The sequence below is a fragment of the Erpetoichthys calabaricus genome, chromosome 4, assembly GCF_900747795.2.
Source record: "Erpetoichthys calabaricus chromosome 4, fErpCal1.3, whole genome shotgun sequence".
NCBI classification, from domain to species: Eukaryota; Metazoa; Chordata; class Cladistia; order Polypteriformes; family Polypteridae; genus Erpetoichthys; species Erpetoichthys calabaricus.
In genome coordinates, this window is record NC_041397.2 from 19,719,879 (window position 1) to 19,736,175 (window position 16,297).

Genomic DNA, 16,297 nt, shown 5'->3' on the forward strand with positions numbered 1-16,297 from the left:
CCTTACTCAGTGTCACTATTAGGACCAGGGTGAAATTGAGCCCAAACATTTTTTTTTACAATTGGTACACAAGTATGTTAAGGGAGTTGGTCAGGGTCACATAGTGTGTCACAGACTGGCATTGCACTGGCAGCCTTGTGCTTTAAAGTCCGATGCCCTAGGGAAGTGTTTTTCAACCAGTGTGCCATGGCACAGTGGTGCGCCGTGAGAGCTACCCAGGTGTGTGCCATGGAAATATAATAGTGTAGCACACCAGGGTCTGAACTTGAGAGGGACAAGCTCCGCAGGTGGTCAAGACCTGTCTGAGGATGACAGGACTACCTAGAGAAGCTGGCATAATATCAGCCCCATGATTGCTTTGTTCCAGACACAGCACTTAGAGCAGTTTGGACATGTCTTCTGGCTGCTGGAGTCCATCTGGCTGGGTGCTTGGTCGTCAGCGAGTTTCACAGGCATGGTGGATAGTGGGCATACGAGTTGTGGGCAAATTGACGAATAATCTAGGAGATACATCCAAAATGCTCACGCTGATCTCGGAGATGCTTTTTTTACTGGTGTCACTGGTCACACTAGACTTGAACATTCCGAGTTTTCATCCTCTTTCTCTGTACGTTTAGCATTTATTTGCTCAGAGGTTGATGCGCTTGCTGCTTCCTCAGCAGCTCTTGTTTTCTCCACCCTAGTGGCCCGCTTCTTCTCTTCTTTCGTCGGCATCTTTTCACGTTAAAACTGATTAAGTCAGTGTTTGTGTTGCAATTATTTAGTACGTTTTCTTTAATTTTTCACTTAAGTTGGCACTTAAGTCTTCAATCTGCCTCAAGAATGTTTTAAGATATGAAGAAGTAGGGGAAGTGACTGCGAAAGTGGTGGGGAATGAGAAAGGCGCCCGTACACATGTGCTGCATGGCTGCCCTGATGGCCACTGCTGAGAGTTGATTCTACAATAAAATAAAATAAAAAGAGGAATAAGCTTGGAGGTCAATCATCACCCTGAAAGCAGATAGTAGACGTCATGTAGTACAGTGGAACCTCGGTTCAAGAACGTCTCAGTACACGTACAAATCGGTTTACGACCAAAAAAGTTCGCCAAACTTTTGCCTCGGTTCACGACCACACACTTGGTATACGAAGAAGCCAGTTTCCCTTTCGGTTTGTACATGTTCAGTCTCTCCCTGTGCATTTCTGTGCAGCGAGCAAGAGAGAGAGAGAGAGAGAGTGCGACACACACAAACAAACACAGAGACAGCACGAGAGAGAGCCAGACGCACACACACAGGCAGCGCAAGAGACAGACGCGCACACACACAGGCAGAGAGAGAGAGAGCTGGATGCATAAGGTAGGAAGGCAGTTAAAGAATGCACTGGGCTTGATTTTGTTTTTACTTCTGTATACAGCGTTCGGTTCGTAGTGTGCATTGTTGCAATGTTACTTTTCTTGGTGGTTTATTAAATTATGGATTTTTTCAAATGTTCATTATTTTCCCTGTGCTTAAAACTCATTAAAAAAAAGTGTTTTTAGCCAGCGGTTGGTAGCGCTATAGCACGAAATATTGCAGTGTTAGTTTTCTCTGTTGTTCAAGGTTTTCTCAGTGTTATTCAATGTTTTTACATTTAGTTTACTATTACGCTGTGCATTCTATGGTTTGATTAACTGTATTTGTGCTTAAAAACTTAAAAAAAATATATATTTACATGCAGTTCGTATGGTCTGGAATGGATTAATTGTATTTACATACAATCCTATGGGGGAAATTGCTTTGGTTCACGACCAAATCGATTTACGACCAGAGTTTTGGAATGAATTATGGTCATGAACTGAGGTTCCAGTGTATATGTGTCCCAAATTTCAGGTCAATAGGTTAAACGGTTTGTGAGATACAGGTGATTTGAAATTCTGGACAGACAGATGGACAACCACAGTAGCATATAAATATATATATATATATATATATATATATATATATATATATATATATATATATATATATTGTGGTGGATTGCGGGCTTCCTATTCCGGTCCTCACCCCCAGGCCGCCAGGAGGAGCTCTCCCAACAGCATGGACGTGCCCCGAGTTCCAGCAGGGCCTCATGGACTATGTAGTTTTTATACACAGCCCTGCTGGATACCTTGGGGACCACTGGGAGTCGCTGCCGGGAAGCCCGTGGACTCACATGTGCCCTATAACCTGGAAGTACGTCCTGGTCACGTGAACAGGAGAGATGACGTACTTCCAGGTTGAAGAAAAGGACTTTTACCCTGACCCGGAAGGAAAAAGGAACTGTGGAATGTTGGGCAGGAACACCTCCGGGTCAGGGTAGATAAAAGGACTCTGGAAAAGCGCAGACACTGAGCTGAGCTGGGAGGTAGGGTGGCTAAGTGTCTGGGAGAGGAGGATTGGTATTGTGAGTAGAGAGTTGATTTATATGAGTAGTGTGGAGTGGAGGGTGCTTGGTGCACTGTGTTATTGTACAATAAAGAAGAATTGTACTATTACCTTGTGTTTGGAGTGGTACCTGAGGGTTCAAGAGGTGGGCACATGCCTCTACTACTACAATATATATATATATATATATATATATATATATATATATATATATATATATATATATGGTAGATGAATGAGTTAAACTCATTCTCCTAAATTGTAGATGATGGAAGCAACTATATATGCAGATTAAAGCAGTAATAATATAATTTTTGTGAAAACTGCCAATGTTGCTCAATTCTTGTCATCATGTACAAATATTAAGCCAAATAGCTGACAACTATATACACACTGCATGCATAGATTTTCGCACAATCTGTTTTATTTGCGTTATTTGTTTTAGATGCATACTTTACCCGATATTGGCCAAAGATTTCCGAGGAACATTGACTGCTCATGGTTTATGTGCTTCCAGCATGTGCAGTGGTCAAACACCATGTGAGGGCTGCCTGGATGTCAAGAGACCACACTGTGAGAGGAGCAGGGCGTCTCCTCATCTTTGATAATTTCAAGCAGCGGGCCATTTTGGGTGTGGCGGGCTTCTTGAGCTCCAACTTTTTACAACTTATCATCTTTCTGTTTTTACACCAAAACTAAGCTGTCTTCTTCTAGTAAGAGGTTGATTACAGACCAGAGCTTTGTAAAGGCGCTCTGTCTTAAGGAGAGCGCTCCAAGTTCTTTCTATGGAACGCACTTTCCTTCTTTAATTCTTGCAGCTACAGTATTTCTTTCATATTTATTTATAGCATTAAGTGGGTACCTTAGGGAGAAGGAGATCCAAGTTTGACTTTGTTAGCATGTTGTGCCGCATCTTCAGAACATACAAATATAGAAAAAGCAATGACTGCCAGATGCTTGTATTGATCCTGAACAGATGGGAAAAGCACACATCTGTTTTAATCTTTCAGAAGTGTAAGGTTTGATGGTTTGTGTGGCCCCTAGGAGCTTTGGAAACTGTTAAAAAATAAAATAAAATGAGTTTCATATTTATCTAAATCAACAAAATTTAAAATAGGATAGAATAATGACAGCTGCTGCCAAAATCCAATTCTTGTATACTTCTAGAAAAGGACAGGGCCACAGACATAGTGATGGAGGCACTTCTGCCATGGTGGAAAAGAGGAAGAGGGAAATTCTTAAGAAGAGAAGAAACTGAAGAAACAAAAATCAAAATTCCAGGGTCACAAAGCCAGGAGATCAAAGTGAAACCAAAACTACCAAACACAATACTGCACATTAAACAAAGTCAAAGACAAAATATACACAATATCATGATTATTTATTTAGTGTTATTATGGTGTAATTAAGTTTGCTTTCCCTTATTCTTTTTGAGGTCAATTAAGCTATCCCTGACCTTGGTGTTTTGTAACTTGTTGATGTAAAGACTTTATATTGTTTTGTGTCCTTTTGCAACACCATTTTTGGTTATTCACGGAATCAGCTGGTTTTGTAGATTTGCGTGGCAATTGCTAGAAGTAAGAGCAGAGGTCATGGATCCGTGACATCACTGGTCAAGGATTATAAATGTCAGCCTCTTGATTGTCCAAGACTACAGATTTTAAAATAAATGTGTTTCAAGTCTTCAACTCTTTGATTCATTTCTGGTTTTAACTGCAAGTTAGAGGATTATGTGTTGCCATATTTGGTTTCAGGTTCTTTACTTAAAACTTCTAGTTCTGGCTCCCTTGTTGTGTGCCCTCCAGTGACAAAACACACAAGAAGTCAGCAGACTTAACACAGTCCTAAAAACAAAGAGAACCCAGAATTGTCGACTTAAATATTAAAAATCTAAATGTGCAACTTTCTAGCACCTTGTGATTCCTTGTGATTCCAAAGGGGACGTGTTGCTGACCACAAGATAGCCACCGACACGCGAGGCAATTTATAAATGAGACACAAAATGGCATCCAAAAATACATACAAAATAACTCAATAAAATGATAGATATGAGGGGTGACCCAAAAATAATTAGAATTATTCATACGGTGCAAGGTCCTGGGGGGGGGGGTGGAATGGGGGGGGGGACTGTTGTCATCCAGTTTTTTGTGAGAAACTGCTGCACATACGATTTGGGTTGTTTTCTCCTCACTGCATCACACAATCGCTTGAGCACTTCAAGGACACCGCTTGATCAAATGATGCAACGGGCAGTCTAGTACACGCACCTAGCGGTAAACGTCAGAACTATTGCCCCTCCAACCTCCAGAAAAAAATTCTCGTAGACAGACAGACAGATGGACAGACACGTAAGGCACTATATAATAGATAGATACAAAATAACCCAAAATTGTTACCCAGTGGATTGGAATACAGTAATCCCTCCTCTATCGCGGGGGTTGCGTTCCAGACCCCCCCGCGAAAGGTGAAAATCCGCGAAGTAGAAACCATATGTTTATATGGTTATTTTTATATTGTCATGCTTGGGTCACAGGTTTGCACAGAAACACAGGAGGTTGTAGAGAGACAGGAACTTTATTCAAACACTGCAAACAAACATTTGTCTCTTTTTCAAAAGTTTAAACTGTGCTCCATGACAAGACGGAGATGACAGTTCCGTCTCACAATTAAAAGAATGCAAACATATCTTCCTCTTCAAAGGAGTGCGCGTCAGGAGCAGATAACGTCAGAGAGATAGAGAGAAAAAAGCAAACAATCAGAAATCAATAGGGTTGTTTGGCTTTTAAGTATGCGAAGCACTTCCGACAACGCAGCAGCTAGGAAGGGAGCAATGTTAAGGTAGCCTTTCAGCATTTTTTTAGAGGAGCGTCCGTATTGTCTAGTGGTGCGAACAGCCCCCTCTGCTCACACCCCCTCCGTCAGGAGCACAGAATGTCAGAGAGAGTGAGAGAGAGAGAGAGAGACAGAGAAAAACAAACAATTAAAAATCAATACGTGCCGTTCGAGCTTTTAAGTATGCGAAGCACCATGCAGGAAGCATATCGCTTGACAAAACAGCCACATTTAAGCCCAGCAAGGAAGAGAGCAATGTGAAGGTAATCTTTCAGTGTTTTTTGAGGAGTGGCCGTATCTTCTAGGGGTGCGAACAGCCCCCGTGCTCACAATATATTTGAGGAGTTTTATTTAATACGTAATACATGCTCTGATTGGGTAGCTTCTCAGCCATCTGCCAATAGCGTCCCTTGTATGAAATCAACTGGGCAAACCAACTGAGGAAGCATGTACCAGAAATTAAAAGACCCATTGTCCGCAGAAATCCGCGAACCAGCAAAAAATCCGCGATATATATTTAAATATGCTTACATATAAAATCCGTGATAGAGTGAAGCCGTGAAAGACGAAGCGCGATATAGCGAGGGATTACTATAGTTTAATCAAGGAGTGAAGATGATATTTTGGAGGAAACAGTAGATGCACTAACCCCCCTCCCATCCCTTATTATTAACAGTACTCAAGTGGAGAGAGTGGACAGTTTCAGATTCTTATTTGTCCACATCATGGATGATCTGACCTGGTCCAGGCACTTCGACACCTTGGTGAGGAAGGTACAGCAACATCTGTACCACCTCTGATGCCTCAGGGATTTCATCCTGCCCTCCGAGATAATAAAGATCTTCTATACATCCACCATCGAAAGTATTCTGAAAGGAAGTATCACCGCCTAGATTGGGAACAACATGCAGAAGGACACCAAGGCTCTGCAGAAAGCGATGCAGTCAGCTGAAGGCATCACAGGGTTTGCTCTCACTAACCTTCAGAATATCTACATTAAGTTAAGTTCGAACCTGGGCAAGGTAAATTATTTGTGACTCCAGCCATTCCAACAACAGCCTCGTTTCTGTGTTGTAGTCAGATGAATGCTACTGCTGCCACTTTCCATCCGCATGGTAAATAAGGAAAGCATCTAGAAATGCATGATTCCCTATTGTTAAGTCTCTTACATTACATTATTTAAGTCATCTATTTAGTAATGAGTATTGTTTATTAATTATCATTTATTACATATTTATATTTCTATTAACAATTGTGTTGAGTTTATAAAGTTATGCATTGTTATTGTCCCTTTATTGTCTTCTCAAGGCACAGTCAAAGGAGTTGTCCTACTAAGCATATTGTCCTGTATGTATAATTTATATGTGAAAAATAAATTTTAATTTGATTTACAAATCACACTCAGTTCATCAAGCAGCTGTTGGTTTAGCTGGTAGAGACAGTAAGTAGTCCAAGTATTTTGTTCAGTGGTGTTTTAAAAGTCACCAGGGCATCTTCTTCAACTGCATGGCTCATTAGTTTCTTTCCAATCCCTACAACGTTTTATATGAAATGGGGCTCTGTGGCTTCCATAATGAATGCACTTCATCTTAATTTCCAACAGTGCCTTCAAGCATGTGACTCATTATTTATAAGGACTTACAAACTTATTTACACTCTTTAAAAGTCTGGATAAAAAGACCTGCGTCACAATGAATTGGAAGGGAAAGTATGAACGGTTGGATTTTAATCAGAGATAAAAGAATACATTTGTTAATGCCTTTGACAATTTTGAAGGAGCTAAATTAGGCCATTATTTAGCGTGGCAGAGAAGGACAAGCCTGTTAGTGTTATAATTTTGTATCTTGTGAATCTTTAAGAACATTATCATTTTTTTCTTTTGGCTCGGATTTATTAATTTCTTCTTTATGTTTTAAAAAGTGTAGAATTCAAGTTCGCTTTTATTGTCTATTTTGACTCAAGAATCAGTGATATTGTGTAATCATTATGTTTTAGGAATATCTGGGTGACGTCTTTTTGGTTGCTATGATGCAGATATCTGTCACTTGGGGGCGTGTCCTGTAAGTCATGTGATTTCATTGGTGTGACACTATTAAAGTTGGCATCACAATTTCCTCTTTGCCCAAATTTGCTGTTAACCTCCGCATCTCTTGCTTAGCAGTTCCTAGTTAGGAACTTGTTTTGTTTAGTTGACCACAAACTCTGGTTTACGTAAAACTACTTACGGTTCTGACTTTGATTAGTCTTCCAGTGAATGTTTTGCTATTCGTCTACTGGTCCTAATTTTAATCTGTCTTTGTGGCTAGCCAGTTTTCACTGTTCTCAAAATACTTCATCCATGGATTTGTCTGATTACTCTTCACAACATTTAGTGCCATTGAGTCTTTCTTTGTGGTGTGGAAACGGTCGTGTTTTGTAGGACAAGATGAAGTCCTAAACAACAAACTTTTATTTATTTTTGAGTGGCACTACTTTTACAGGTCTTTTTTTAAGGGCAAAGATAGAAAATACTCGAAGATACATAAGAAAGATTCATTATGTGGAAGTTTTAAAGAATAACACCAAATTCTAAATCGAAATAAACAAACCCCAAATCTCTTTCTCAAAATGTGTTTTAAATCTCTTATTAAAGTCTTCTCTTTTCAGTCAAAGCTCAGATGCTTTGTTGTGCATGCAGCCTTTCTTTAAGAGAAGAACATACTGTGCTTACTCAACCGATTTTGCAAATGTTTTCTCGAACTACTGCTTTATAATTTGACAGCATAAAATTCTTTGAATTATTTAATAAATATTTTACATAAACTCAATATTTTAATTTACTTTTGACTTGCTTTTATACATCATCTGGAGGTTAACATAAAACAACATTTCCTTTTCAGAGTTAGTTTCATGTCGATCGGTATATCCGATTTTGAATGGATTTATAGAAAACGATTACATCACTTTCAGTGTGAAGGTTATCAATGTTTTTAATTATTATTATTATTATTTTTTTGGCTGCCTATTTGACAAGTGTATTCACTCCACCATATCACAAAGAGAACAGTCCTAGTGCAGATCCCTGAGGGCCTAGATCGAGATCCTACGTTCGTCCCTCACGTGTATTGTTTTAAACCTGCCACAATCTAATTTGGTTAACATTCTGTTGATTTCAATGGCTTCTATTTTTAGAATTCAACTTGAGAAGACGTTTTGAAAGTTTATGTGAACAGCATATTACACATTACTTTTCTACTATTCTATTTTATTGTTTGTAGAGAAAACGTTTGTTTGCTTGAATCTTCTAAATCCACTTTTGGTCTCATTTACAATATAATTTGCGTATATGTAAATAGTTTTTTTGATAGTGTTCGTTGTTTCACATGCAACACAGTTTGGAATTACTGCTTTCTAATTATTGGGATTCACTTTCTTTCCTTTGATGGGCTCACTTTAGAAAATTCTACATCATCGGACAATTAGCCCTTTACACACTTCCCGAATTTTTATGTGTCAACAGGTAAACTGTCTAAAACAATGGCAGAATTATAAAACAAGAGCTTAAGTACTGACACTCTGTGTCCAGATTCAAAACAAAGCCGACCTTATTTAATTTTTCACAACTTTGATGAAGTACAGAGAGAGAGAGACGAAGGAGGGAAATTTGTTATACAATGTCGCGGTTGAATGTTTTGTAGCTAACACGTAAAATATGATGAGTATTTAAAAGCCTTAAGATTGATGCTGGGCTGAGACTTTTAAACTGAGACAGCGGGACCAACATAACTGAGGGGGAAAGGTGGGTCTTCAATTCAAAATGTCCTTTTCATGAGGCTTTAGGTCCATGTCCACTGATTATCATGTCCACTGATAATTCTGGAAGTACTGTAACTAAAAATATTTAAGCAAAAAAAGCATCAGTTTTACATGTTTTGAACAACCGACTGGGAAACAAATTTGTGGATTTTGCGACACAAGTGATTTGAGATTTTTTCCATTTTTTTCCTATGGACGCTTTTCACATTGTTTGCCGTTTAACAGCATTGGTAACTATTGGCTTCTATTATGTCATAAACTTATTTTTCTCCATTCTGCATTAAAACATGAGATTAAAGTTTTTCTGGCCTACCTCTACAAAGTGCATGGGGTAAGTAATACAGTGAAAATCGTTTAACACGAAACTGAGGGGACTGAAATATTTTTTCATGTTAAAAGAATTTCGTGTTAAAGGATATTACAAAAAAAAAAATGCAGTATATTCAACAAAATTAAGTTTATTAGAGTACATTTTATTTACATAGATATGTATATATGCATGTATTTAATAAAAATGGGAACATTCTGAGATCTCGCTTGTTTGAACCAAACAAGTAAAGCCGTCTCTAAATCCGCGTGCTTGGCTGTTCTCATCCATTTTCGCTCTGGCTCAAACTTACTCCGTTCAAACATTTCCGTAATTTGCTCTCTCTTTTTTTTTTAATTACTGTATTGTTGATAATGTAGAGATAGCAATATCAAAATCTTTACAGATTTCCGTTTTCGTCTTCTGTTTTTGATCAACAGCCTTAAGAAGCTCCATGTTCATTTTAAGCGAAATAGCAGTTTGCTTTCCCCCTGAGCTCTTTGCCATTGTGCTCGTAAAAAAAATTCTTCTAAAATAGAAAAAAAAAATGAGAACCAAACTCACTGATTTTTACTCACACTGCGATGTACTCATCACCGAATTCCAAAGCTAATTGATGAGAGATGAGATGTTTTTGTGTGCCGTTTGTAGGGGTGGAGGGTGAAAGTAGCTTAGATAAACAAAATTGGCTCGTGTCACAGGCTATTCCGAGGGTATTTCAAAGCCAAGTTAGCCTCCTTTCTACGAAACATGTGAAACCACCTCTCTTTCATTTCACACCCCTCTTAAATCTCGCCTGCGCGGCTGGTGTTTTCCGTATTTTGTTCATTCCCAGAAGGGAAATCTTTTCGTGTTAAGCGATTTTCGTTTCGTGTTAAGAGAAAAAAATGCATGAAAATACATAGTAGTTTGTCGGGACCGTTGTATTATTTCGTGTTAACCGATATTTCATCTTAAGCGTTTTCGCGTTAAACGTATTTCACTGTATATGAAAAAAATATAATTTTTGAATGGAACATTCCTCGAAGCACATTGCCAGCCACTTACGGTAATCCTTTCATCCTTGTCGTCTATTGGGACTCCATCTTTCTTCCATGAGATGGTGGGTTCAGGGTGTCCACGAGGAGGCTGGCATTCCATCACCGCAGGTTCTCCGGCTGCTACCATTACATCAGAAGGATTCTGTCGGAAATCATCACGGAGAACTGTGGAAAAACAGAAAATTCATATTAGCATGCATTGTCGAAAGGTTTATTTTCCCTAAATACTTAAATGTTAATGTAAACATCAAAGTTCATGTTGTCTAGCATTTTAGTTTGATTTTTGTTTTGGAACACAACATCTGCATTACACATTGATTGTACAACTGTATTTATACTTTATTGATGTACTAGCCACGCTACCTGTATTAAAATAATTTTAAAATACTTCTGGCTCTACCAGTGCCTTTTCTCTGTATTTTCATGTGTGGACCTCTCTTCATGGGCACTCCCCCTCTCAAGTGCGTTCCTACGCCCCCACTGTTACCCGCTGTTCAGTCTTTGAAGACGACTCTCAGCATGCCTCCTATGCTCTCCTCGTGTGTCTCACACTCACATTTCCTCTTTCGTCTCCCATCTCCAAAGCCAAATTGACCAATCACACCAAAACAAACTGACCAATCACATTGCAACAGAGGGACTAAACACACAGACCTTAGTGTTTTATTATATAGCAGACTTTGTTCCCTCCATAAAATAAAAAAGGCAAAAAAAACCATGAAAGCCCATGATTATTCCTGCTGATTCGGTTTGTACGTGGAAACACAGCTACCCATGAACAAATAAAGGTTGCAGAATTGTTTCATTTTACTAGAATAAACTTATCCAAAATTATTTCAATTTCATTTTCATTATTTTCTCATTTTTAAGTATTATTATTATTAATATTAAATACTACTTTTTAATTATCATTCTGAGGAAATGAGCGAGAAGGCAGGTAAAAGCTGTGCCACCCAAGACTGCCTGACAGAACTTGGGAAAGTTTAACAGCCTTGCAACAGCAGGGTGAGTGATGTCTTCAGCAGGAAAACAGAATTTAGCATTAAATTTATATTCCAAACTCATGTTAACTCATGTAAACAAAGCTTTTTCAAGGGAAGAGCAACATCAAGACACAAGGAACTTCACAAAGGAAACAAAGCAATGCAGGCCATCTGTTTAATTTCTAATAGCTAATTTGTTGAACGTCTAATTCATGCAGTTATTTTGTTTTAAACCCACTTTGTCCAGTTTCTGGGTTGTGGGTGGCCTGGGGCTGTCTTTTTCACATCAGGCATAAAGAAAGCACCAGCCCTGAATATCCTTGCGGGGCACACTCACCAACATGACAGAATGGGCCCGATTTAGAACCGCTAGTTATGCTAACCCACATATGTTTGAGGGGCTGTCAAGAGGCTGGGCCTGTTAAAAATCCATTGCGGCACTTCTTGTGTGAATTTGGGCTATACAAAAATAAATTGTATTGTTTGACAACACAGGAATTAAACACAAGCAGACATGGGGGAATGTGCAAACAATGTCCAGGCATGGAATTAAAACCCAGGATGTTGGATCACTGAGGCAGTATCATTGGCTACTGTGCCACCATGCTGCCCATAAGAGATACAGTATACCTGATGGCAGTGAGTGGGCTCCATATGTATGAATGTGGCTAGGGATGGCCAGCCATCCAGTCCAGAATTATTTTTTACCTAATTCCAGATTAAACTTTAGCTCACTTTCAACATGTAAGTTAAAATCAGGTTATTGACATACAGTGTGTTTAGAAAGGCAGACCCCTTTACTTTTACATATTTTGTTATGTTGCAGCTTTATGCTAAAATTGTTTAAATAATCTTTCAGTATACTAGAATGATAAAATGAAAGCAGGATTTTAGAAACTTTTGCGAATTTATTAAGAATAAGAAACTGAAATATAAAATTCACTTAAGTATTTGGACGCACTATCATGACATAATCTGGCTCAGCTGCATCCAATTCTATTAACTCTTTTGAGGCGGGTGTCGACTTATAACGACATATAGCAGTGTCTTCATGCAGCCGCCGGTCGTTAAATGAACACATTTAGCAATATGATCAGCTGGGGACTGATCAGCTGATACTGGCACATCAGTTTCGTTTTCGATCTCAAGATCACTTGTACCAAACTCAGAGTATGATACGTCAGAGTCCGATTCAGCAATAAAACATAAAACGTTATCTACGGAGTATTTTGTTTCGCGCATTCTCTTCAGTCTGTCACCAGATCTGCCTTTAGCTCCGGTGGCTGGTAGCTGCTCTGCTGCACATTTCTGCCAGCCGCTGAAAAAATATTCAGCCCTCAAAGAGTTAATCCTCTTTGAGATGTTTTGAGATGTTTGGAGTTAACCTATGGTCAATTCAATTGATTGGACACAAGTAGCAAAGACACACAACTCTCTATAGAAGGTCCCACTGTTGATCAAAAACTAAGCCATGAGGTCAAAGGAATCGCTTCCAGAGCTTATAGACAGAATTGTGTCAAGGAACAGATCTAAAGAATTCTACACAAAATTCGTCCAACACTGAAGGTTCTCAAGAGCGGAGTGGTGTCCATAAATTTTAAATGGAATAAGCTTGAAACAACACACAAGTCTTAATAGACTTGGCCAGTTGGCCAAAATGAACAACATTGAGAGAAGGGCCTTGTAAGAGATTTGACCCATAGTACCAGATGGTCACTGTAGCTGAACTCCAAAAGAACCTGTGTGGAGATGGGAGAAGCTTCCAGATGGACAATCATCCATGCAACAGTCAACTGATCTTGGTTTTATGACAGAGCAGACAAACAACACCTGAAAGCCCCTTTGGGAGTTTGGAGAAATGCACTTAAAAGGATTCTTAGACTACGAAAACCAAGATTCTCTGGTCTGATGAAACCACCGTTTGGCATTAATTCTAAGAGTCATGCCTGGAGGAAACCCATCAGAGCTCAACACTTGTGCAATTCCACTCTAATGGTGAAACATGATGGTGCCAACATCAGTCTGTGGGGTTGTTACTCAGCTGCAGGGACCGGGAGACTAGTCAGAGTCAGAAGGGAAGCTAAACAGTGCAAAGTACAGTGATATCCTTAATGAAAATCACTTCCAGAGTGCTCAGGACCTCAGACTGGGCCAAATACAGTATTCACCTTTCAAAAGGACAAAGACCCTAAACACAAAGCAAGGACAATGCAGGAGGGGCATAGGAATGTCCTTGCATGGCTCAGCCAGACTCGCACTTGAACCCAGTCGAAACATGAAAACAGCAGCCCACCGACGGTCTCTATCTAACCTGACAGAGCTGGCGGAGAATCCCCAAATCCAGGTGTGCGAAGCTTACGGGAAGATTCCAGGCTCGAATCAACAAAGTACAGTACCAAGAAAAGGGTCTAAATACCTGTGTCAGTGTAATATTTCAGTTTTAATGTTAAATAAACTTTCAAAAATTCTGAATATCCTGTTTTCACTTTGTCATTCTGGGATGTGTTGCTTGATGGGAGAAAAATAAACTTAAATGAATTTAGAATAAGGCTGCAGGATAACAAAATATGTAAAAAGTGAAGGGGTCTGAATGTTTTATTAAGGAAATACAGATGACAACCTTGAATCTTGCCTGAAGAAGGGGCCTGAGTTGCCTCGAAAGCTTGCATATTGTAATCTTTTTAGTTAGCCAATGAAAGATGTCATTTAGCTTGGCTTTTCTCTACATTCATAATGGCTAACATGGTACAACACCCTAGTACTACAGATGACAATAAGGAAAATTCTTAAGAGGACTCATCCTATGAGATTAATAATATGCAAACAAGTGATAAGAGGACAGAACTTCTCCCCTCTTATCAGTTGTTCTGAGCTTTATGATGCTAGCAAATATTTGCCCGCTCTTATCAGCATGCAGTCACATGTCTACACCTCACTGTGGAAGAATTTGCCCATCAAGGTTTGAAAAGATTTTTCTCTCCAAGGTGGGACTGACTTTCATCCTCCATCAGTAACCCAGTGTGTCTGTTTCACATTTGGATTCACTGCCACTGACAGAATCTCAGAGACTCTCTCCCTGAAACTACTCTTACAGGATTAATGAGACAGATTAAAACAAATCAATTTTATTTACTTTTTATCTCCCTAATATATAAAAGAAAAACGAAAGGCTGACAAATGAAGTGTCATATGACAGACTCAGCCCGGTTACAACAATAACACGAGGCAGATGAATAAAAGTGTCTTGTTATCATCAGAGTGGATAAATAATTAAAGGTGCTGAAAACTATGAAAAAAAAGAAAAAAAAAACAACATTTTTGCAAGTAAATTTTCAGTCAGTAGATTGATGTGAGTCTTTGACACCGAAACTGTCTACATAGTGAGAATCAAAGAAAGATGGAATCAGGCAAGAAATGATAAGGCGTCCTCCCACTATAATTAAACAAAAATGTTTCATGTCAAACTTGGCTGTCAGTTACATTCCAACGTCTTTACAGTGGGCTGACAAAGATTAATGTTTGCATTACAATAAGATATACAACTCTTGGAACTTTGCTTGAAGTATTCTAGGCACTAGCATACACATTAGGTAAGTTGTTCACTGTGTATTTTTTGCCAATTATTTTTTTTTTTTGAGCTCGTATCACACACATTAACAGCTTACCAGCCTTTAATTGAGCCATTCAAACAACAGAATGAATTGACACCATACGGTCATGGGCTAGAATTGAATCTTATTACCTAACTTTCCATTTCCTGATCAATCCATTAATGGTCATAGATAGATAGATAGATAGATAGATAGATAGATAGATAGATAGATAGATAGATAGATAGATAGATAGATAGATAGATAGATACTTTATTAATCCCAAGGGTAATTTCACATGGTCATGGCCAGCTTTTGGGGATGGGGGGGGGGCAATTTTAGAACCAACCTTAGATGGGATGATAGCCCCCCCCTCTGGACAATGAAGATTAGTAGCCATCCATTTTCAAAACCCACATAGTTTGTTCCAGGTTCACAAGGAGGCAGAGACTCACCAGATTTTGGTATAAGGATGGATGACCAGTCCATTGCAGGCCAATGAAGGTTATTAGCCATGTATCCATTAATTTATTCCACTAACTTCTAAATATGTTTGTTTCTATTTTTACTTCTTATAGTGTTGATTTGTTTACAGCAATGATCAGCATCATGTACCATAAGCATATCACCAACAGTGAAGTGCTAGGAATGAGCAGCCCACCAAAGGTGGAAGACTCTTGCCACTGGACCAACTACTCAGATTGAATCCCCATATCTGGACAATGAAGATCAATAGCCATCCAATAGTTTGTTACAGGTTCACAAGGATGTAGAGACTCACCAGTTTTGGATGCAAGGATGGATGACCAGTCCATTGCAGGCCAATGAAGGCTATTAGCCATGTATCCATTAATTTATTCCACTAACTTCTAAATATGTTTGTTTCTATTTTTACTTCTTATAGTGTTGATTTGTTTACAGCAATGATCAGCATCATGTACCATAAGCATATCACCAACAGTGAAGTGCTAGGAATGAGCAGCCCACCAAAGGTGGAAGACTCTTGCCACTGGACCAACTGCTCAGATTGAATCCCCATATCTGGACAATGAAGATCAATAGCCATCCAATAGTTTGTTACAGGTTCACAAGGATGTAGAGACTCACCAGTTTTGAATGCAAGGATGGAGACCAGACACTGCAGGTCAATGAAGGTTATTACCCATGAATCCATTAATTTATTCCACTTGCTTCTAAATACAGTATGTTTATATTTTTACTTCTTTAGTGTCTATTGGTTTACAGCAATAATCAGCATCACAGACCATGAGCACATTAGCAACAATGAAGTGCTAGGAATGAGCAGCTCGCCACAGGTAGAAGACAAAGTTACTGGCTGCCATATGCACTTACTGGGCCACGTGCT

The 16,297-nt window shown here is 39.0% G+C and overlaps 1 protein-coding gene across 4 annotated transcripts in view; it reads right to left on the reverse strand.

The window, feature by feature from the left end:
• Positions 1-16,297, reverse strand: part of robo1 (roundabout, axon guidance receptor, homolog 1 (Drosophila)) — a 1,485,956-nt gene that overhangs the window by 231,089 nt on the left and 1,238,570 nt on the right. For all 4 annotated transcript variants that reach the window (XM_051926301.1, XM_051926302.1, XM_051926300.1 and 1 more), the window contains one exon: positions 10,366-10,523. In XM_051926301.1, coding sequence (XP_051782261.1) covers positions 10,366-10,523 — 158 coding nt within the window. The remainder of the gene's footprint in view (positions 1-10,365; positions 10,524-16,297) is intronic.